The 24720-nt window shown below is 35.9% G+C and overlaps 1 protein-coding gene across 6 annotated transcripts in view; it reads left to right on the top strand.

Moving 5' to 3' along the window:
• The window catches only part of MYOF (myoferlin), a 67432-nt gene that overhangs the window by 7330 nt on the left and 35382 nt on the right, over positions 1–24720 (top strand). For 4 of the 6 annotated variants that reach the window (XR_011337998.1, XM_069864171.1, XM_069864174.1 and 1 more), the window contains exons 4-17: positions 9275–9383; positions 10646–10730; positions 12903–13063; positions 13564–13692; positions 14822–14884; positions 14997–15047; positions 16592–16622; positions 17306–17421; positions 18108–18234; positions 19516–19619; positions 20536–20604; positions 20714–20757; positions 21138–21220; positions 22735–22773. Coding sequence is in view for 5 of the 6 variants with exons in the window: in XM_069864171.1 (XP_069720272.1) it covers positions 9275–9383; positions 10646–10730; positions 12903–13063; positions 13564–13692; positions 14822–14884; positions 14997–15047; positions 16592–16622; positions 17306–17421; positions 18108–18234; positions 19516–19619; positions 20536–20604; positions 20714–20757; positions 21138–21220; positions 22735–22773 (1211 nt within the window). In the remaining variant the exon portion in view is untranslated. The remainder of the gene's footprint in view (positions 1–9274; positions 9384–10645; positions 10731–12902; positions 13064–13563; positions 13693–14821; positions 14885–14996; positions 15048–16591; positions 16623–17305; positions 17422–18107; positions 18235–19515; positions 19620–20535; positions 20605–20713; positions 20758–21137; positions 21221–22734; positions 22774–24720) is intronic. The other 2 variants (XM_069864175.1, XM_069864172.1) reach the window with 1 other exon arrangement.

Below are 24720 nucleotides of genomic sequence, written 5' to 3'. Positions count from 1 at the left end.
TTAGACCTGGTGAAGCTAAATTCAAGGAACGTTTTAGGCATTTAGGGCAGAATTTGGGTAGAATTTAGATCTTTTCACCTATTATTGTCATTTGAAAACCACAGCTACCTTATTTTGGTTGGTGCTTAGTTGTAATAAAGGTCCTTGTGTAGCTAGGTTTATGCCACTAGAAATACCTGGTGCAGGTTGTTGTCTTACAGAATGGTGCAAGGCAGTACCAAAGACTATTATACATAATAAGTGTCCAGAATGTAGTTTTGAAGAACTCTTAATGGACATTCTTAGACCACAGCTAACACAAACTACCAGAAGTTACAAAATGCAGTTAAGGCTCTTAACCATCTTTAAAAATCTCCCTGAGAGATTATATTTTACATCACTTATTTGAGTCTTGCCTAGGAAGAGCTGAAGCCTAAATTCAATTTCCTATCTTGTCTGAAGGCATTGAAGTGCTAGATGCATCTCCTGGGAGACTGACTTAGTCATCAGGATAAATATGTTGGATAAAATATAAATTGTCTTGGGAATGGAATCTATGGGGGTTTTGTTTTGGTTGGGTTTTTTTTTTGGGGGGGGGGGTTGGAGAGGATGTTCCTAGCTCGTGGGGTCTATGAAATGTCACGTTCCTACTGTACTCTTCCTGGCCCAATGTATCATGAGTTCTCAGTCATTACAAAGCTGAAACTTGAAAACAAAAGTAACTTCCCTAAGATCATCTTGCAGAACTCTTGTTCAGTGTCAGATGTGAGAGTAAATCCTTTCACACTGAGTAGGGAAAAAAGTCTGTCTCCAATTACTGGCCAAGTGTTACAAACCTCAGGCTCCTTGCATAGATGAAAGATGGGCAGTGCTGCTGTTATGCCCTCTTCTGGTTACATTTTTAAACCATTGTTCACGAACGGATTGAGGATTTTTTCTTTGACTGTTCTGTTTTTTAGTATTGTTTTGTTGAGGGTTTTTTTAAAGCAAATTTGTAGTTTGATATTAAGAGAGCCTTCTGTGAAAAGTAAATTGGATAACCTCAGCAGCACAAGAAAATGAATATCTAGCTTCCCAATTCTTGGGGGAGGACTACAGACTGTTACAAAAATGGAGTGGGGAATCCACTAAGAATTGTCTTTTCTGTTATTCATTTATTGGAAAAGAATGTCAGAGACTTTTACTATCAGCAAAGGATTTAGAGTTTAGGTCTACAGCAGATAGAAATATCCAATTTCATCATGCTGCTAACATGCAGGAATTTAAGGCTCTTCCCCTCCTGCACCGTTTCTGGGTTGCTTAGTGCTGTTAGTACATGTCAGTAGGCTTGAATCCTACTCTTAAAAGTCTAAACTCTTACCAGTGCAGTATGTACGGCACCTATATACCTAATATCGGGTTCTGCATTTTTCAAACATCTAAAAATCAAGTATCATGGGATCTAAGGCTGCAGATATTTGTGTGGTCCTTTTTTTTCATTTGTGAGAGGTTGAAGGAAAGTTTCATTTGAGCAGTTGTTTGTTGAGTCCTCAGTGTTGAGTTAAAAGCTAATTCATGTAGTAGTAAGATGCTTAAATTTTGACAAAATCAAATTTTAATATTAGTTTTAGAGAACTGAAGATAAACAAACAATAGCTGTATCATCCAGGAAGGTTATCACACAAAACACAAATAGTGTTCAACTAAAAAGTGAAAAACGTATCTACTTTTTTCTACACATTAAGTAATTACTGCAGGAAATATGCACAGTTCATGATTTTCTGGAAATTTTTTTCTTTAGTTTAATCATGCTGTTGAAGAAACTGAGAAAGCCACCTTGAATTGAGGCTTCTATCTTTATATCAAAGAAGATAACATGATAAAAAATTTTAGGGTACTGAAATGCTGTCAGGTGTCCATGTTGGCATTTAAACACTTTTTTTTGAGGTTCATACTTTTACAGAATGAGAATATGTATTAAGTAAACTTATAAATAATTTAAGTGTCTTGTTCACCTTCAACTAACTTCTAAGAATACTCTTTCTATTTTTCAGACTTTTTTTTTTACTAAGAATAGATTTGTTCCTGTTAATTGAGTTGATAGGACATTGTGACTGTGGCCAATGGAAAAAAATGATTGCCCTGAAAAATTAAACCGGAACATATGGGAACACTACAATTCAATTAATTTGTGTTCTGTTTAAAAGCATAATATGTATATACTTCATTAAAGCTCGAGGGTAGTTTTGGTCATTTTGACCTGGACTTCAAAGTTCCTGCTGCATTTGTGTTGAAACAAATACATAATGCAGACTAAAAAGTTTTATGTGTACAATGGTAGAGATTTTTTTTTAAAAAAAAAGCAACTGAGTTTTGTAGGATTTAAGCTGTAATTTAATATCAGAATTGGAGGTGTACAGCATACCTTAAAGCAGGGCATGCTGATAATTTTAATGAAACAAATTACTAGTTGAAATTCTTAGCTACCTCTTATGTTCTGCGTGCCATTTTTTAATGACTTTTGATAGAGAAAGAAACCTGGTCTCTAAAATCAATTGCAGGAAAAGGGTAAGGTCTTGGGTGGTGACAAGCTAATCAGAAATCTTTTAGCTAATCTACAGCAGGGATAGAGTGTCTTATTTTTTGTTGAAATATGCTTGTACTGAAATCTCTGGCAAAGTCTAAGAGTTCTTTCTTAACATGCATAACAAGATAAAGCTTCATCACTCTGTTTAATCTTTAGCTATCCCATAGTGGTCAAGATCTTCTGCCTATCTGTGCTTAAATCATAGGATTTTTGTCTAAAAGAGTAAATATATACATTTAGACAAGCGTGACTAAGACATGTTTTTTAAAATCTGTGCAGAAAAAAAGAACAGCTTATCAAAAATGAGACGCTAGTTCTCTGCTTCTTTGTGTAAAGTCCTAGATTTTAAACAAGGATCTGTTTGTCTGTTTTCTGTGCTCTCGCACTGTCTTGTCTATCAATGCCAAGTACTGTTGGCTGTTGTCATTTTCAAAGGGAACATGGCCGTCAGTTGTTTTTTTTTTTGGTGGAAAATTTGGGTATTTTATGGCACTGAGCTAGGCATACGTTCGTATTTATTGATATTAGTCCACTTCCACTATAAGCTTTTCTTTCCTACTTTCTGCCTCCTCCCAATATGTGAATTCAGGCTTTTACAATACTCCAGCAACTCTGTCATAAAATGTTATATATCATGTTATATATCTTGCTTTAAAGCAAATTGAATTGGGGTTTAGTTTTTTGAGCGTTAAGGGTACATCTAGGGGACTGTTGCCTGAGGAAGCACACTGAGAAGAAACTACATCATGTCTTTGGTTTTATTTTCTCTATTACGGGGGGGAAAAAGCAGTGGGGATTGCTATTGTTATTTTCAAGTCAGAGACTTTTGCTAAAAAGTTCTGGCACCATTCTTAGCTGCAATGTAAGCTCAAAGCAGAACAGTGTGTTTCTCAACCCAACTCCCTCTGTCTGGCTGCTCATTCACAAAGCTTCTAGCCAATACACAATTTGCTATTCCATGCCGTGTTACTCCTCTGGTTCTGGGTGCATGGTCCATTGCTGTACCTAAGAAGTGACTACAGAACCCATACTCCCCTCTACAAGGACACAGAAGAAGTTTGCAGTATATTGCAAGATTTGTTACAGCTCCTAGAAACTTACATAGCGATTCATCCAGCCCTTTTTTGTACTGACACAGGAGGGAGGAGCACGGTGGATGTTATTCTGTTTTTAGACTGGTCCAGAATACTTTACTCATTGCTTTGGCATGTTTCTTAAATCAAGCCTGAAAGAACATTTGAATATTTTTCCACTTCTTTTTTCCTGGAGATAGAATTTACTGCTTTGTGCTCTTCATGGTAAAAAGACCCCGTCAGTGGAAAAGATAAATAAAGCAAACCACACTGACATGTATGCAGACCATCACAGGAATAAACTAGAGAGTGCTCATATTGTCCATGCTTAGCGAGATGTTCCAGGATAAAGATATTTGAAAAGAGAACACATCTGTTTTCTATTGTGTCTAATACTGCTTGTAGAAAGATTTTAAACTCTCAGAACACAAATATTTATGCAGTTAAACAGAGAAAATCCAGTAGCTTCAGCTGTCTCCCTAAAGTTAAAGGGAAAAAAATGTTAACAGGAAGTTACAGTCGTGTCTGAATGAAGTGATTTTCATTCTGTTTGAGAGTTGGGATTATGTGTTACCCTGTGTTCTTTGCGTAGTTAGTAACCTAGCAACACAGAAGAAAAACAGATATGGCACACCCTTTTCTCAAGCAGAAAAATGCAGCCACAAATGAACATTGCAGCAAATTAATTGTGTTCAAGTTTTTTTCCAGAGTTAAATAAATTCCATAATTTGATTCCTCCTACAATTGTACCCTTTTGCATGGATTCTTTTCCATGTCAGTGTGGCTGTACATAGTTGCAGGTTTTCCTTGAATTCATTGTATGCAAGATCCAGTGTGGTTAAGATTAAGTTTTGGGGGCTTCTGCCTTGTACAAAATAGTATTGATGCTTTCGTGTTTGGGTTTTTTTTTTTAAAATATTGTTCTTGCAAAGAGTATCATCAAATAACTAAAGTATATAAAAATATTTGGTTTGATCTTAATAAAAATATTAAAACACAGTATGCATAACAGATGGTAGGTGTTGGGTCTTGTAGCATAGCATCTATAATGGAACATAGACACTGAGAAAGAGAGGTTGAGTTGCAATTACAACTGCAGCAAGGGATCAGGTTTGCTGATGAAAATAATCAGTATAAACCTCTGCCAAAATAAACCCCTAAAAATATGTGAAAAGCATTTAAATGCTTGACTCTCAGGGGCTTAAAATCACTGTGTTTCCAGTAGAAGTACCATGTAAGCAGCTGGAGGAGGCGATAGGCTTCAAACAGAATAGGAGTAATAAAATGGTTGGTACTGTGAGTCAGCATTTCTTAATCAAGGCATGGGTGTGGAGTTTCACTTCTCTTGGTTATTTGGGCAGCTAACAGGAAGTGCTAACCACAGTCCTAACGGATTATTTAGCTTTGTCGTAAGTGCAACACCCTGTTTGATAGTTGGTCATCAGTAGTTCCTTGATTTCATGCTGATAGAGTATTTCCCTTTGATTACCAGGGGGCTGGTATCATAGTCCCAGTACTAATAAGATATATTTCAAGTGTTTTAAAATCTGCTTCTAAATATGGACTTTGCATTTATCTTTGTCTTATTCAGTGGTAAACCAGAATGTTTAAACTGCTTGTGGTGGGACAGGTTTTTTGCTTTACCTTTGCAAAGCTGGAGAAGTTTGAGACCTGGCTGACTGGGCACTATATATATAAATGCCTTAGGGATGGCCAAAAAGGTGCTTAAGTGGAGTTAAGAAGCAATACTCATACGACTGCCAAAACAGCTGATGAACAAAAGGTCTGAGGATGTACTGAGGTATTCTGAAAGCAGAAACTATCCCACATGATGGTATCAAGAGAGCAATGAGATCTGGAATTAAGCGGCCAAATGTTGTATACCTAGACAAGAAGAAGAAAGCTGAAATAGCTCGAGTAAAGAGCAGTATCCTTTGAGCTTGAAAAGGTGACAGAAACTCTTCTCAGCTGTGCTGGAAGGAAACAACTCCTTGTCACCCTGAAAGTCATGATTTCAGAGGGAGATTGCTTGCAATCCTTCTTGAAGGTAGAAGGTCTTCAGAGGAGCACAGCAACTTTGCAGTAGTCATGCAGAGAACTGGTGATCTAGTTAAATATCAGAAGCAAGTACAGTAGCGGACCTTGCAGCAAAGCATTAAACAGCAATGAACTCTTAATAGATGTGGTGGCACAACAACAGCTTCTGCCTTCTGGTTTGGTTTTAACCAAATTAGCCCAAAGATGTGAGAACTGAGAGAAGCGCCTTAGGAAAAAGGCCTTCTCCAAGACCTGTACAAACATGAGACCTAGGAATGACCTTGAGGCATTCCTTGTTAGTTTTGAAAACATTACTTCAGCTGTTAAGTAGCTGTGTGATCAAAACCAGACTAGACATGGTCCTGGGCAGTCTATTCTAGTTGACTATGCTTGAGCAAAAAGGTTGGATTAGGTGATCTAGAGTGGTCTCTTCCAACCACATCTGGTCTGTGGTTCTGCTAAACATCCCAAGCCCAGTGAACGGGACCACTTCGGGGAAGGTGAAAGACCAACTGCCTAAAGCATAAGATTTGGCTAAACCTTAGAAATAGGCTGATGGTGTATATTGAATATATGAGCTTTGCATTTATCTTTGGTGTCTTATTCAATGGTAAACCAGAATGCTGAATATCAGATTTCTCACTCTTGCTAGAGTGGAAGAAGACTGGAGACTATTGTTGCTCGGCCTGTTAAAGAAGGGGGAAATAAAGCACTTCAGAGGCAATTATTAGCAAACAAGTAATCTATGCAACTGAATCTCTCTTCAGTCCTATGATGGTGATCAGAATTTTTAAAACAATTACTATGTATTCAATTGTGTGCGCAGTTACAATTTACACAAGACAGATGAGGATGTAGAAATGGAAATTTACACTGGAAAATTTCAAACGCAGTATAGTTGAACAACTATTCTTGAGTTAATGTCACCAGATAAGAGGGTGTGGTTGCTGAAACAGTCATCCAGATTATTTGAGACTGGGTGACTTCTGAACAAGTTCTTTTTGGAGTTAATGTAAGTCGCTACGTCTCATATCAAATCAAAATAACAAGTGTACAAAATTTTTCTGTGAATATACATGGGAAAAATTTTTCTCTGCCTTTCTTTAGAACCAGATTTGGCCTAGATTATTTTGTGTGATCTTCTTGGGGTTTTCCTTTCTGCGATACCTCAAACTGTGTTTCTGTTTTTCTCAAGTAGGAAGGCGTAGTCACAGTTGAGGGATTTGGGGAGAATAAGAATATTTGGAATTGAAAGGTTTTGTTGATTAATTTTTTACTGAAGGAAAAAGAGTGATGAGAAGTTGGTTTCTTTAGTTATCCAGCTGTGTAAATGAAATTCAAGCATTTTTTTCCTTCTGGCTGAAGGAACAGTTTCCCATTTGCTTATGTTTGCTTTCAAAGCTGTTAGCATGTCCGAAGGCCGTGTAATAAAGAGAAAAATGCATTAAGCTACCCAATATTTTTCTCTCTTAACTGCTTTGGGATTTGCAGCTATTATGGAACAAACCTTTCTGCTTTTCTTTGACTGTTGAATATTATCAGTGTATGTCTGCATGACGCCTGCCCTTTCTACAGAAAAGTTTGGTCAAATATAGAGGGAGAGATTCTTTTTGGTGTATAACGTCAGACTTATTTGACTTCTATTTACCACCAGTTTTTGGATTGTTTAAGCCACAGGTGAAAAAAATAAAGGCTGTTTCTGTTTGAGAAAGACTTGTTTCCTGAGCTAGGTAGACATTACTGTTTAGTGACGCAACAGTTAGAGAGATAAAGAAGACCACTGTATGCGTATCAGATGTTCCAAATCTAGGTTTATCTTGTGGGTTGAAAGCAATTCTCATTGCATAACAGGATAAATTGCTTCTTAAGATCCCTGAAGTTGAGAAATGCACAAACTCAGTGTTTCAGCTAACGTCCAGCTCTGTGCAACCGTTTCTAAGAAGTGAAAATGTACATAGGGTTAATCTAATGCTCACTGAAATAACTAGGTGTATTTCCATAGCTTTTTAAAGGACAGTGGAGCAAGAGTACAATACAGAATCCAGATGTCTGTTCCACAAAGAGAGGAGAGTCAGGTGTTGGAAATGGCATCAAAATTTCAATTATGGTCATGTTAAAGGCTAGAATATTATCATGCATTTTCCCTGCAGCATGGCTTGATCTTAAATTGCTTTTCTAGCTCATCCCCTGTATTTGATGAATATATGAAGCATAGCTGGAGTACTACTGTGCTCTGGCAATTTCGAGGGAAGAAAGGTTTGAATATCAAGTCAGATCTATCAAGATTGGAGGAGTGAAGTGAACTGAGAAAGCAGAGTTGACTGAGGAGGTGACAGCACCAAAGTAATTCTAATAGGTCATTAAAACGGAAAATGTAGTTATTTTTCATGTACAACTAAACAAAAGTTGGAGTGTATAATGTTTGGAATGTATATTTGCAGGAAATTAATGTTTTATGCTTACCTATCCTAATGTACTTTGCAAAAAGTAAGTTATATTCTCATGACACAGCACCGAAGAGTAGCTATAATAATGCTTTTTATCCATCTCAAAAAATGCCCTTGCGTCCCTAGCTTCTCAATGAGAAAACATTGAAATCAATTCAATGGGACCTCAGTTAAGTTCTCCACCTATAGAGGTTTTTTCTTCCACTTTGGCAGCAAAGCTGGTATTTTCTTTGTGAACCATGTTCTTTGTAATATTTACACTGTGACATTATCTTGAGGTTTTTTATTTGGAAAAAAATCTCAGTTATTCCAATAATCCACTTCAGTGTAAGAGTAAGCTGTATTACATACTATGGGGAATGAAATACAGTGCCAGATATCATGAGACCAGTACCAAACTATTAGAAACTCTGCTTAAAAGAAGTGTCTCGGGTTAAAAGTAAATGCAGGTTTCACTTCTTGTAAGGGGGTGGGTGTGGGTGACAGATGCAGTCCCAAAGTAGGCAGAAGTAGCTCAGACGAGTCTACCACATAATGTCAGATCTCGTGGGCAGCTCCCTTGGGAGGCTTCGCTGGAGTCATGGCGAAACATCCTGAGAATGCAGAGGCAAGGAGATGAACCTGTTCCAAAATGTAGAGTGTTGACAAGAAGGTTAATTTTGTGAAGCCTCTAGTAAGCACATTGATTGCATTTCTTCTATTTAATTGTTTTCATTACAGAGATATGTATATGTCTCCTTGTGTATCTGTGTGGTACAACAGCTGTCACATCTGGCCTTTAGACATTACTTCTCGCCTGACAATTTGGAAAACTATATAGAGAATGAAGTGTTACATCCTTTAGTTTACCAGTGAGAATTCTGTGGCTGAAATAAGTGATATGGCTGTTTAAAGTTATGCAGAGGATTATTTTCAAAATATACGTAATATTTATTTAAATTTAGTTTTTAACCTCTTTTAGGTTAAAGCTGTGTCTTCTATAAGGAACTTCAGCACATTTAAGTGCAGTACACAATCACTAGATAACATTTGCAAAGATCTGTTGTTGTTTATTGGGTTTTCGAGTCTTGGCTGGAGTTATTTGGTCAACTAACAGATGCTTGCAAAAGACAAAAGGGAACTTCTGTTTAATATATACTTTCATTCTAATAATGAATTTTACTTCATTTCAGATTAATTGGCAGTGCATCCATAGCACTTAAGGATCTTGTAGGTAACCAAAGCAGATCTTTTCCCTTCAAACTCATACCTCTACTAAATGAAAGGGGACAAGAAACTGGAGTGAGTGCCTTACATTTCTTTATTTTACTGTATTCTTGACCAAAATGCTCCAGCAACAGGGCTAATAGTAAAATAAAAATATTTTCAAGTTATTTTTACTTTATAAATTAAATGCTTGGAATTTTATAGCAAAAGCTCCAGACAGAGGAAATTTGTAGCAAGATAGAATTATGTCTATACAATCTGAGTATCCTTTCATTTAGATAAACTGTGTTCTGTGTAAGTATTATGTATTTGTATATGTGTGTTACAAATATTATGGGCCACAGAGTATGCCTGGAGATCAGCCTGATGTTGAAGAAGACCACTTTCCTTAGTGCCAGATGGAGTTCCCATATGTACTTTTTTGCAGTATTCTTTGTAAGTTCTACCTGTGTAATAGCACTGGTTCTAGAAGGCACATAATTATGTATGCACATGTTCACTGCCAGCTCACTTAAGAAAGTGACACAAGAACTTGCTTAACTTGGTTTAGCACAAGTTTAAATTTAACAGAATTATTAAATTAATTATTAATAAAGTAGTTTCTACAACTGTGATCTTACTGTGTTTGTACAGTCCAGCTGTTAAAGCACTTCATATTGCATTCCAGTACACTTAATAGTAGGAGGTTTTAAGGGTAATTCCAGTATCTCATTTTATGTAGTTTAGTATCATGGTTAGTTGATCACAAGGTTGGGCTTTTTTTGCTGACTTCTATGGTTACTGTGGCAACTAGGAATAATAATGATTTGTTCAATAATCCTAAACTGCACTGGAGCACAAAAAAAGACAATTCTATAATTAGAATGGAGAATGACGTAGTGTTTTTCTTCCAGGATGGAGGTATGAAGAAGCAATTAGAAGAGCCAGACAGGATGGTTTACTTATGGTTCAAGCTTGTTATGTTATTGATCAGAGAGTTTTATTTCTTTCTTTTGTTTTTCCATCTGCAAATTTAGGATGTCACCTAGTCCGCCATGAATATTGTGGAACTAAATAAATTAACATTTGTCTAATATCTTACGTTGTGACAGATTTTTCTAAATAAAACCACAGTGATTCCATTTGTTAGATATTAGCTGCAAATCACATAATTTTTATTGTTTGTGTGTGTTGTTTAAGAACAGTTTAGTACTTTACTGATAGCTGAAATTTTATTATGAACTGTGTTGTGACTATGAATAGTTAACTGTTCATGTATGGTGTTAGAAAAACTTACTGCTTTAAATCAGTTGTTGTGAATTCTGTGTTACATAAAAAAACAGTGTATTTCTCTGTAGGCAACAATTGATTTGGTAGTAGGATATGAGCCTCCAGCTGGACCTGCAAATCCAAATGATCCAGGAGGGACCAATACACAAAAAGGTATTTCAATCTTTTCTCAGAACATTATTGTTAGTAGATCATGGAGGTATTTAAGATAACGCAAGAAAGTGATTCAACAGCATTGGTTATTAGAAACAAAAGTAACTAGAAACAAGCTTGTCAAGACTGCCAGAGAGTGATTTTAGGTAAATTAAGGATGATTCAGAACTACAGCTAGGAAGAAAATTGGCTTTTCCTGACATAAAATGTTTTTTAGCATAATTTTCTCCAGTGGAATCAGATTACAAGAGAATTATGTTGCTTAAAAGTCTTTTCAGAATGGCGTTTCATTAGGAAACAAAGGGTTTTGAATGCTCAAAGAAACAGCAGTTATCTGCTGTAATGCTAGGGTGAACAGAAAAAAGCAGAGAAGTCACTTTTTTTGAAAAATATATTGTTGCTTTCAATGGCAGAGAGCTTTGTGAAAAGATTGTCTTAAATAATTACACTTTTTCTTTTCCTGTAGATAGGTAAGTTTTGAAAGAGACTGTTGTATCTTACATTAGGCTCGATATTTGACTAGCCTATGAAGTATTGTGATCAGTAGGGAATGTTCTTTGGTCTCTGTATCATTTGAACAAGGCTTTTGCTGAGAGTATCTTTGAGGTCTTATGTTTTTCAGAGTCTTAAAATATCTGTGAAGTAACAAGTGATTTTTGCAGTTGACAAGCAAATAATGACCCTGATATCCAAGCTATGTTTGTGCAGAAAGAAGTAAATGTATTGTATGTTTGAGGAGAAGTAAATCAGTCTGACCATTATCTGCTGCTAGATAATAATATAAGAACCAAAAAAGTGAAATAAGTCTTCTGGGGGGAAGTGTTGATTCCGCTGACTTCACTGAGAGGTGTTCCTGGGTTGCAGAAGGATAGGTAATGGAAGTACAAAAGCTGTGTGTTAAATCACTGCACTTCAAAATAATTTTATAGAAATGTGGACTTGAAGGCTAGACATGTGAAGTAACTTACATAAGATGATTTTGATAGCTTTTTAAAAATATACCTGAACTATAAGGTAGTACAGGTAAAATAAAACATGGCAGGTTTTTAGCTAGTGAGTGCATGAAAATTGTTCCAGTGCAAATTATCAAACACGCCTTAGTTAATTATTGTAAGTATCTGTTTCCCATGAAATAAAATCACCTCCCCAGCTGAGATTGCTGCAGCTCAGTTTCAGAAATTAAAAAGTAAGTGCTAAGTAAGGGTGTGTAATAAAGAAGTCTCGTGGATCCACCCAAGCAGATGGATTTTGAGAGATGTTAGGGAGGTGGGGTCTTCCGGTTATAAAATACATGGTATGTCAATCTCTGTGGTTTTATATCTCGTTTACAAGGATCACTGAGGACTTGATTATACAGTGATCATCACCCTGTGTTGGAAATCTAATTCATAAAGATAACAAACATTCTGTTAATGCTAACCATCAGAGATAGAGCATGACTTTCCTGTAGACTTTACCATAGTTAGTGTCCTCCAGTTAAGAAAAGAAGCTGGAAACACAAGGGACTGACACGCTTTTGTGGTCTAGATATTTAGAGATCCTGTTTTGCAATACTGGAATTTCACTGTATGATCCAGTAGTGTAGTGTCATGTGGTTGTAGAACAGTCAGTCTTCCACTGAGGTATTTTGATTTCAGAACTGTCAAAGAGGCTTACAAAGAAAATTATTCCACATTTAAATGCTATGGTAAATGATTCAGAGTTTTATTTTCGGTCACAGACCCTGAATGTTTTCATGTTAATATGATTCTGAAGTGCAAACCAGTGCTGTGCTACAGCCTAGTCTTGCTGCTTGGAAACAGCTTCAACTAGAATAAAATTTATCACTTCTGGTGTATTGTGAACTACTCTGGTGACAAGTACAGCTGAACTATACTTTGCTAAAACTTCAGTTGATTGTTTCAAAAGCCTGTGTGGGAATTGTATTAGATACTCTGCATCCTGAAGAGGGACAGATCTACAGGTAGTCTGGATAGGATATAAATTTGTTCTCAAGCAGGCTAAAATGATGAGATTTCAAAAGGAGTTGGAAGCATGTGGTTACAAAAAAAATTATTGAAATGAAATAATAAAATTTTAGTGGAAATTTTGGGTATCAGACTCTTACTCCTGTAACTTTAACATCAGACTGTACTATTTGTTTATTAACTGCACTTTTTTTTACTGTATGAGATGGAGAAGATGATGGAGGTTATGAGGATGGTGTGGATGGTGCAGTTGGTGTTTTCACACCAGCAGTTCCAAGTGGCACAAAGGAAGCCCAGCTAGCTAAACGCATCACCAAAGGAAAGAAAACACGCAGAATCCTTTCTAACAAACATCAAGATTTCCAGGTAATAGATATATTAAATGCTACATTTTCCCTTTTTCTGCCTGACATCACATGTCTCCTTTCACATAGTGTGAGCATAAATCTAATGCACCATAGAGACAACTAACCTCTTCATTTGAAAGCCTGTATTTCAACAGTATTCTTCGAATATGCCTGTTACAGAGATGTTGAATTTTAACAGTTCTGTCTGAATTCTAGATGAACCTTATTTACTGTATAGTTATATAGATATCAAACTGCAATCGCAACTTCAAAAATAAGTAATAAAAGCAAGTAAAATTTTTTTTACTGAAATAATTATCCCAAACTTCTCTTGTAAAATCAATGTAAAATTATACTTGCTCTCATAATTTAGTTTGAAAAGCCTTTCCAGTCCCTATCTGCCACCTACTTCAGGTGTTGGCTGACTTTTTTGGTGGTATAGTAAGAAATGGTTGCCACCAGGATAACAGGCAATATACGGAATGAATTAATACAAATACCTGAATTTTTTTTTTCCAGATTCGTGTTAGAGTCATTGAAGGCCGTCAGTTGCCTGGAAATAACATAAAACCGGTAGTCAAAGTTCATGTTTGTGGCCAGACACACCGAACAAGAATCAAAAGAGGAAACAACCCATATTTTGATGAAGTAAGTGGCATTAAGAACACTGTAGCTGAAATGTTGATGCTATCAAATGTGGACAGATAGTTATTACAGCTTTCATTATGATCAATGAATAAGAATTTGCTAATATTTAAGGGTTATTATGGCTAATATGTATTTTGCAGTTCCCAGTCCCTTTCTTTATGTATTCACATCACTAAACACATCTTTGTTGCTGGCAGTCTTAGCAGATAAAGCTATCTGATGGAAGCCAAATTTCAACTGAGATGTGTGGAACATGTTCTTTGATACTGTTGGCCATGTAACTTAATAATGTATTTGAATTGTTGTGTGCAGGATATAAAATCACAGGAAAGATAACTAGGAATCATTGTGCATATATACGGTGTGTAGATTTCTTTGTCCAGATAGGGATCTGTACTACAAACACACTGAAATACAGGAGAAAATTCAATGCTACATAACACACACACAAAGAACGATCCCATGCCTGAAAGACTAGTGTTGCAAAGCTGAAGCTCGATAGAGAGAATGTTGAGGAATAACTCTTTACTTGGATAAAGTATTGACTGGAGTATAGCTGGGTTCAAAGACCAAACTTGGTGAGACATATACCATTAATAAAACAAAAAAGCTAATAAATAGTGTATTTGCCTTCATATTGTCCAACTATCACATTTATTACTGTGGTCTTGAATTTCAAAACTGCAAATCATTACAATCACTACACAACCTCCCTAAACAAGACCTTTTTGACAGCTGCAACAGAGGTGCCTGACCAAGACTGAATGTCCCAGAGAATGAACAACCTTTATAATTCCTGAAGTTGATCTCCTAAGAAGAATGTGAACTGCAGAGCAAGGAGTAAGGGCAGTGCTGAAAGTTAAAGTTTACAGCGCTACTATGCCTACTGCTTTCATTCAAATGGAAGTTGCAACTATCTTTTGTCTATTTTGTACTAAGTTTATTTTTCTAAATCTAGTTTTTTATTCTGCGTTGAATTATCATATAATATGTCCAGCAAGAAGGCAGGGCAAAATACTGTAGGAGGCATGCTTCACAAGTCTCTTAAAATGAGGGGTTTGCATTTTCTGTTCAGAGAACTAATGTTTGTCATTTTGAGACAGTTTTTTGTTTGTTTTTACTTTAACAGATATTTTTCTACAATGTCCACATGACTCCTTTAGAGTTGCTTGATGAAACAGTTAGCATTCGGGTAAGAAAAAATGATGTGTGCTCAAAAGCCTGCTAGGTACATATAGCATTGTCCAGCCTTTTCACTGTGATGTTTGGGAACATTCCTGTTTCATTATTGCCTGTCCTTTTAGGTGTATGATTCTTATTCTCTACGAGCAGACTGTCTAATGGGAGAATTTAAGGTGAGCATGAAAAAACCTTCCACATCTTGACTGAATTACATAAAAAGTAAGAAGATTCTTAAGTACATGTTTTAAATGTTTAAATTCCTACTGCTTTACCAGGGAGCCAAAGGATTTCCTCATGATGTCTTCCTTCTTATGCTAGAGACCCTTTGCTCAATGGACTAGTAAACAGTTTTCATATTTAAATAGAATATTATTGTTAAAGAAAATTGTATGGTCTATACACCAAATTCTCTAATTTGCGTCCAAGAGAAAAACTTTTTTACCAAAAAGTAATTTTTTTTTTCTCAAAAGGTATTGGAGATTATTTGGTATGAGTTGGGGTTTGACAAGATAATTTTATTAGGTAGCTAATAGGCAGAACAGTGATGTGCATAGTGGCATAAAGATACATAGTCATTCTCATGTGATGAGGAAAAGTGTTCTTTTGGTCAGAATTTTGTTAAGTAAGAGATGGTGGAAGAGTCATTTCAAGTCATTTCAAGTCATTTCTGTGGTTCTGATGATATTGGTGAGATTGTCTTTATTTGTATTTGTTACAGTCAATATTGGGAGGTAGACATCTGCCTGTTGAAGGTATTCCTAAACCAATATAGACAAAGCATTAACATAACAATAGTAGTGACTACTGGGATCCCCTATTATAACATTTACAGTATCAATGTTGGCTGCTATTTTCTGTTTGCTTATTTTTAACTACATAAATTCAGTAGGTCTCTAGGCCATATCTTCAGAAAAATACACAAGTGTGGAAGAGTACTCTTTTTTAGATGAAGCTGTTTCTGCCACAAAGCTGGGTGCTTTTGTCACTCATTTATCTGTGTAATTTTTAGTGATTCAGGAAGTCCTCTGTGGAGGACTGATCTTTCACCAAGCATGTATCAGCATGTCATTCAGCTGCTTTCTGTTCCTGCAGATATATATTCCAGAAGAAAACCCCAAGAGCTTTCTCTCTGGAAAATCACCCTTTAGGCCAGGAATACTAGCCTCAATTGCCATGAGCAAACAAACTTGCCTTCCTAAACATGTTTGAAATACTGTCACGGTATATGTGCAATCTTGTCCAGATTTGTCACAGTGAGCAGGAAAATTGCCTATAATCTTCATAAAAGAAAAAAAGAAATTATTCCTTTAAGAAACAAGCGTCATTTCTGGAACTGAAGCATGAGATGTTGTGCAGAAAATAGGAACAAAAGAATTCTGAAAAGCGTATCAGAACCTAAAATAATGGGGAAACACGGGGAATTCAGGAAGCAGTAAGCTAGCTGGGGATCTGAGGAAAGAAGAAAGTAACTAGAACTGTTAGTTCTGATACATCTTTTCTTCTATTTTCATCTGAGCTGCTGTATCTGTTCAATATCCCACCTTTTTCAATGTAAGGCATTTTCTCTTTCTCCTCCCAAGAATATGCTATGTAAACTTTATTTTGTTTATGACAAGTAACCAGTGTAGTAGTACTCATTAAACCTTGATGGGAGTTGCCCTAGCATTTTTCTCATTTGGTATTTCTTCAGAGGTAATGCCTTTGATCTTTATTTCAGATTGACATTGGCTATGTTTATGATGAGCCTGGTAAGTAACAGTTACTTCAGAGCTTCTTTCCTAGCCTGAAACTGAAGTTGGAACATTTCATTAAAATCCGAAAGTGAAAGAAGAGAGATAATGGAAAGTTGTTTGAGATTGCAGCTTTAAGTATTAACTTAAAAAGATCCAACAATATATAATTCCCTTCAGTGGTGTCAAGACAAAGTACACATCCAAATTTGGATATTAGTTTTGATATCAAAAAAATAATGCAAAAATGTTTGATAATTATATCCGTGAATTAGCATGCCAAAACATTTTAACACCACTAGAGTTCTTGTTTTGAATGGCACTGTTGAGACCCATCTAGGATGGAATAAATTTCAACAGTATTAATGATTGAATAATTAGGTTTAGGATAAAGCATGCTTTTGGAACAGTTGACTTTGATTTTCATAGAAATCATAGAATCATAGAATAACCCGGTTGGAAGAGACCCACCGGATCATCAAGTCCAACCATTCCTATCAAACACTAAACCATGTCCCTTAGCACCTCGTCGACCCATGCCTTAAACACCTCCAGGGAAGGTGACTCAACCACCTCCCTGGGCAGCCTGTTCCAGTGCCCAATGACCCTTTCTGTGAAGAATTTTTTCCTAATGTCCAGTCCATTTTATGACTTCTGCGATTTTTTAAAGGATATTGGTGGTGGTGGTTGTTTTATTTTAGGCCATGCAGTCATGAGAAAATGGCTTTTGCTAAATGATCCTGAAGATATGAATTCAGGAGCTAAAGGCTATATGAAAGTCAGCATGTTTGTTCTAGGAACTGGAGATGAGTCACCAGTAAGTTTCATTTCAAAGTTTTTCTTCCCCCCTCTACCCTACAGATATTTCTTCATGTCTCCTCATCAGTTATGATATAATTCACTGTATAATTCACTCTGTGAATTTAAAAGTATTTATAAGTATTTAAAAGTATTTAAAAGTAAGATAGGATTTAGAAGTTGTTCCAAGGGCATCTAATACTAAGTGGCTGACTCAAAGCTTATTTTGTTATCTTGTCCAATTAAGCAACCTGTGGACCAGTTCTGGGTGTGTTGATCTGCCATTTGTAGATACTTATTCACATCCTGGAAGCAGAGATGACTTAGCCTGGTGTTTTATGCAAGCTAATATGTAATTCCCCTTAGCATAGCTAATGAGGCTGAGCAACATATTAATGAAGTTTGCATTGTACAATTGCCAAAATCACCATCATCATCTGATGATGCTGATGATGATTTTTAAAGTGTGATTATAATGAACTCCTGCAATTCAGTACTTTATAGATAAAAGTGTAAGTAAAAATAGTTTAGGTAGAATTAATTTTTGTAGCTTGATAATCTGATAAAATCTCATTCTTTATAATGAAACTGACAACAGTCCTCTGTAGAGTACTTTGGGCACCGGTTTAACTAATCATCTTGATTCTGTACATTCACTGTATTTCTTACGTAGCAGATACTGTGTACCACTGTATCTCCCAACAGGTTGAAAAAAGGGAAAGAGATAATGAAAGTGATGATGTGGAGAGCAATCTGTTATTACCTGCTGGAATTGCTCTTCGATGGGTCACTTTCCTTCTCAAAATCTACAGAGCAGAGGACATTCCACAAAGTATGTAGCTTCCTACTGCTTGTCCATGGGTGTGTTTGATGACCATTAGAAATATTTATGTTAGCTCTTCAGAAACACTGCTTGAACACAAAACATCTTGTGTTTTACGTTGTTACTTGAGCCAATAGTTCTGTGATGACTTAAGTAGCCCATTTCATGTTCTTTGGTAATGCTCAGCAAGCCTACTTAATTCTTGAAATGGATAATTTAATGTATTAGACATTAGATTAGTAATGTTTCTCTGTTGCTGAGCGGGCCACGCAGCTTCTGGTAGTGGGAAAAGGGTCATCTTCATTAGCCTTTCTCCAGCTGCAGAAGTACTTCCAAGTAACAGTCAAGTGCATTTGATCTGCAGACAAGCGGGATGTTCTGTGCATGTCTAGCTGAAGTATATGGTGTGTGTGTCAGCTTCCTGTGGGATCAAAAACTGCCCACCTTTGAGGAGTTATCAGACAGCTGGTTCTCTGCAAGCCATTTGGATCCTCGTAGATAAGTCATACTGCTGATGGAGCCCTGCACCTTCCTCTTCCCAGCAATCCAGCCCTGCACCTTCCTCTTCCCAGCAATCCATTACTTCTTCATAGGTGCTCAAAGCTGCAGCTATTTTGCAGTGGAGGAGAGGCCACAGAAATGCTGAAATCAGTCAGCCGCTGCTGCGACAGCCAAGTCAGTCTGTTGCTAGCAACCTGCTCCTGAGCAGTCCCAGGAAACAAGGGACTGGCACCAGCCATTTCCCAGAAAGCTGCATGCTAGAAGTTGAACACCATAAGCTTAAATAAACAGCGTTGGGGGGCAGGGGAGCTTTTAAGCAGTTTGACTTTTATTTGTTCAGTGAGATTTTACTTGTGTCAACTCCATATTGCTGAGACAAAGACTATTTCTCTCATTATATGCCATGTGTTTTCTGATAGAATATAGGTGACTTCTTATATCTTCTTAGCAAAATTTCTCACCTATAGCTGTGACAACAAATGGCAGTGTCTACAGGTACATGTATAATGTTTTTCAAATACACCTATGCCTCTAAATTCAGGAATGCGTCAGCAATCCTTATGATGTTTTGAAAATGTATATTCTTGAAATTGCTCCTCAGCCTAAATTCTCCATTTTTGCCAGTGAAACTGTTCAGTGTTTTGTCTGTCAGATTAGATATTACCCTACCTAGATTTGTAAGGTGGTTGATTTTGGTGGGATTGCTATAAGTGATTTCTTATTTAGGCTGAATAAATAAAATAATTTTAAAAAGCATGAACCTTAGTTTCTCTTCTGACACCTCTCCAGTGGATGATGCTTTTGCACAGACTGTCAAGGAAATATTTGGAGGAGAAGCAGACAAGAAAAACCTGGTAGATCCATTTGTAGAAGTTTCTTTTGCTGGGAAAAAGGTAATTTAGTAAATAACTGAATCTTGCATTCTGATTGTAATTCAGAGAGATTTCATATGCCAATATAAATTTTTAAGTTTAGTGTAATTATAGAAATGAAAAAGCATTAGCCCTAAAGCTCACTTCATAAAATGAGAACAAGCTACAAGGTACTGTAGAATGGGTGTAAAACTGATGACTAATAAAAGGAATGTATGACTAAATGGTAGGAACTGATGCATGCCAGATTGCTTGCCTACCAATTGTTCCTGATTGCTTTTAGTAACTGATGATATAGATCTTTCTGGACAGGTTAATATCATTTGTACATTTTATTATGAATGCATTCCTTCAAATACCAGATTGGATCTGAAGCACAATTGCACAATCTATATTCATTGCTAGCCAATCTTTTTTCTTTTTTGTAAGAAGAAAAATGTCAGTCCTTTATTATGTTATATAGTCAAGTTGCCACGCCCTGCTATGTCTAGGATGGTTGGTAGACCTGTCTATCAAATAACATAAGCTCTTCCATAGAATATATTCTTCATCTCCTCTGAAATATGCATAAAGCAAGCTGGAATCAAGTTGTTCCTTCATCTTGTTTCTCTGCTGTAATAAAAGAGATCAGTACTTGTGTGAAAGCACATTAAATTGTAGTTCCTGTAAACAAGCTTTCTTCATGTAGGGTAATTAGAGTCTCAGGTTTAAACACTGTTTCAAAATTTTCTCTTCCCTCCAGTGGTAAATTATGTTGCATATGCAGATCAGTTGAAAACTGATGGCTCAATGCAGCATAAACTACCCAGGATTTATCATTAACTACTCCTTGACTTCTTACTGAACAGAATATGATTTGTCCTAAATCATACCTAGTATATACTTTTCAATCTGTTATATCTTTGATGTACTGTATAGTTGTTTTCATTTTTTGCAGATTTGCACAAATATAATTGAGAAAAATGCTAATCCAGAGTGGAATAAAATTATTTATCTTCAAGTCAAGGTCAGTTTATTTTTTTTTGTTTCTGTAGAAAACAGCCATCCTTTCAAAACTCAGGGCATCAACATTGAAATAAGCAATGGGTTATTATATTTTAATTGCTTTTTTTCAGTTTCCCTCAATGTGTGAGAAGATAAAACTTGCAGTTGTTGACTGGTGAGTTATGACTTTTAATCAAAGTACTAGAAAAAGTCTGGTTCTATACATGTATTTAAGCAAGTGTTTAAGTATCTTCTTTTATGGTTTCTTTACAAGAGACCCAATTAGTGTAACATGGCAGTTTTGTTAATTTTGTGTACAGTGAGCATTGAGCACTCGCTATTTAGGTGATAGTGTAAAAGTCAGGTGAGTTCTTCATCATACAGCCCATTTCTCTAACTAGCTATTACCATCTGTGTTCATAATATTAAAGCATTCCTGGTGATATAAAATGTTTGTACGCTATCTTGGCGTGCATGTAGTCACCGGTAGCTTGCTTGTGTGTAGAATGACCAGCATTACATTTAAATAAAATCTTTCTGTTTCTCGTTTTGTAGGGATCGTCTTACAAAAAATGATGTAGTAGGAACAACATATTTAAGTCTCTCAAAAATTGCTTCTTCTGGTGGAGAAGTAGAAGGTAATTGATTGAGCAGATGTAACTTACTGTCTTCTCTTGTGTTATGAGGAACAGCAAAGATCAGTGTTAAAGGGTATTTTCCTGTTATTCCTCAATTCTGTGGCAACAAGGTTCTCTTCAATCACTATAGATAACATATAGGATATGTAATTTCATAAAAAGTAGAAAATAAAACCGGTTAACTGCAAGAAAAAAATTAGTTAGGCAGGATATGAAGTTCCTAACATTATCCCCATTGAACAATACCTCTTGCCAAGATTTTGGGAAACATTTTTTAAAATCCTGTCACATTTATGTGCTATTATAGTGTTGTGATTATTGATTATTCTTTGTGATCTATAATCTCCTCGTCTTTTTATTGCAAGATCTTTCATACAATTGAGCTAGCTCCATGACAGTGATTCTGTGTCAATTTGTCAAAAAAACTTTTTTATCTTTTTAATAACGATAGTATGGTTTATCAGATGTCCATACAGAATTGTAAAGTTCATGGCTGAACAGGCTTAACATTTATTTATCTGACTGTGTACAGTAGGTTGAAGGACACTGGCTCAAACCCATTTCCACCGTTGCCACAATAAGAAGCTAAATTACTGTTTTTTCTGTCGTGTTTATGAAATCTATGTGATATGTACTTGTCTGAAACAGACCAGTTTGACCTTAAGTTGGTTGCTCTGTCAGGAGTTTAAAAAAAAATTAGTGGCTCCAGTCCTGTAGTGACTTGAGCCAAGTATTCATCGTAACAGCTGGAACTGTATTTTCAGTCACATTAACTTCAAGCTTATAACCGGGTCCTCTTAGAAGTACTGCTGTTGAAGTAAAACTTTGTGCAAGCATTCTTTCCATATATTCCACACACAACCAGAAGCAAAAGAGAAAAAAATGAATGGAAAATCAATGGATCTGAGCTCTTGAGAGATCACTTCTACTACCCGCAGAAATTTGTAACTTGAACGCTGCTGAGTCACAGCTCATCTATACTTCAAACGAAGGCACTTAAGTAACTGAGAAAATCTTATTTGGATTCTCTCTCTGCTGAGATAGACATTGGAATGGCTATTTCCATGTAAAGTCACAGATTATCTTCCCTTGGGGTCAGTGCCATGCCTGAAGCCTGGTCTGACTTCTGAAGGATTGAGAAAATAAAGCAGTCTGTGGTCTCCAGTACATGAAGATATCCTAGTGGGCTCTGAAGTGTAATGGTTTTCCTAAATGTTCTTAAGATTTTAAAATTATTTTAAAAACTCCTATTTTGTTGGGAGGAACTATACAAAGCTGAAACAGAAGCATCAAAACGACTAATTTTGTCAGCTACATGCTTTTTTTCCCTTTGGAATTTGTACCGGAAGAATAAAACCATTGTATTTTAATCAGAAAGACACATTCTGGCCCATATGATCTTTACTTTTCCTCAGGCCTTCAACTTTATTTTAAAACCAATTGCTTTGTGAAGTATTTGTTTTTAAAATGCTCTTGTCAGTTGTCATGTAACTTCTTCTCTTTTTGTAATATAGAATTTTCATTTTCGGGAGCAGGGTCTTCATCATATGAAGGTTTATATCTTCATCTGTTACTGATTTTTCTTTCCATTGCCCAAACTGAGAAATATTGACTAAGAAAACCCATCATCTTAAAAAATATTTCTAAGTAGTTACTTACCTAAAAGACTTCACTGTTATGATTAAAGAGCATCAAACATAAGTAATTGTATAAAACAGTTTTGGCACTGGAACTGGTTTGAAAACATTTCTGTTTGCTAGTGCTTCAAGCTGCATTTTACAGTTGAGCATGCAGTGGCTTCAATTATAAAGTGCTTACTCTAACAATGTCTTGCTGTTTTTAATTTAGCTATGTGATTGCAGCTATATTTGCAGCTGCAAAGCCTTGCGGTAGTAAATAACTGCCTAAAATAATTAGTGGCTGGGGGTTTTTTTATGCTTAGCTAGCTATGCAAATAAAGTCTGAGAAACGAAATCTGATTCTATTAAAACCTGGAGAGACAGCTTTTTATGTAACTGTCTGGACTGACATCCAGTTTTTAAACACTTTGTGGTAAATATTTATATAGCGGGAAATAAATACAAATGGTGTGCCGTTGAAGGGTAACAAACATTCATCCGCCCAAATACTTCATGCACTATCTTTCTTACTTAAAATAATATGTTAAAGGCTGAAATAATTTTTTTAATCACCTTCTGTAATATGTGATCACCAGCCTTCTAAATGTAACCAACTGAATTTTAAATGTGAAAAATACAAAAAAAATATTCCTTTTATTCCAGATTTGAGAGGGTTTTTTTGTTTGTTTTTAAATTTATATTCCATTTAATTTATTAGCATCGATAAGTAGTGAATGTACTAATTCAACATAGATCTGTGGCTTACATCTAGTCATATTGAGAACTGATGTGACCAGTTCAGTGGAAGAGTTTTTTAAAAAAATGGACAGTGTTCCAACAAGAATCTGAATTCTTTTTCATTCAGGTTTTGATCTGTTTCCAGTTCAGATGTAAGGATATGAAAGTACCCAAGCGCAAAACAAAAAACTACAGATCTTTATTTTATATTTTGCAGATTTTATGTGGCGTTGTCTTGACAGGAAATTACATCAAGACATGATATTGATTTTTACTATGCATCACTCAGTAGTCACAATGGCAAAGTCATACAAGTTGTAACCTTTTAATTTCACTTTCTTACCTCAGCCATCCTTTCTTGTTATAGACCCATCTTTCCTTCTGCTGCAGATCACTCTTAAGTGGTATCTGTTGCAACATTTAGAACCCAATTCTTATCTTTTTTATACCACAATCATTTCTTCCAAGACAAAGGCTAGGATACAAGAAGGAGAGGAATACATAATCTTTCCTGTTCACTGAAAACTATGCAGTGTTTTTCTGCGTGTTGCTTACCTTGTTCAATCCTCCTGCACTATTTATAAAATTTCTCAATCAATGGCCTTCAGCTATGTTTGATTGTTACTGAAATAATAATTAACTCCCTTAAGTATAAATTTTAATGAGTTCTAAAAGAAGCTTTTTAGAATCTCATTCATCTAATAGACTGGCAAGGCACAAATGGAAACCCTAGAGCCACAGTAATAATATTACTGAAGCTTCCCTATATATATTTTTCTGCTAAAAAGCAGAACATTAGTCAAAAAAAAAAAAGTTATAACAGTAAGCATTAACAATGGAAATACCTTTTCAAGTTCTTACGTATCTTAATATGTGAAAAGAAATAGTAGTTTTAGTGTGCAGTTTCATAGTTTAGCTTTGAAAACTGGCAAAAATATCTAAATCCATATTAATTCTTTTTTTGAGATAGATCAAGGTATTAGGAAATTTCAGCATCTTAGTTACGGAATAATATACAAATTAGAGTTTATTGTCATCAAGATTAACTGAATTTGCAGACTTTCAATCTTGTATGATTTTTAGCTTACTGAAACAACTCACTGTAGCAGTTCTGATTAGAGTTTGCAGTAGTCTGTTTTACCC

The sequence above is a fragment of the Phaenicophaeus curvirostris genome, chromosome 9 (assembly GCF_032191515.1).
Source record: "Phaenicophaeus curvirostris isolate KB17595 chromosome 9, BPBGC_Pcur_1.0, whole genome shotgun sequence".
Classification (NCBI taxonomy): domain Eukaryota; kingdom Metazoa; phylum Chordata; class Aves; order Cuculiformes; family Cuculidae; genus Phaenicophaeus; species Phaenicophaeus curvirostris.
This window is presented reverse-complemented; position numbering and strand designations above follow the sequence as displayed.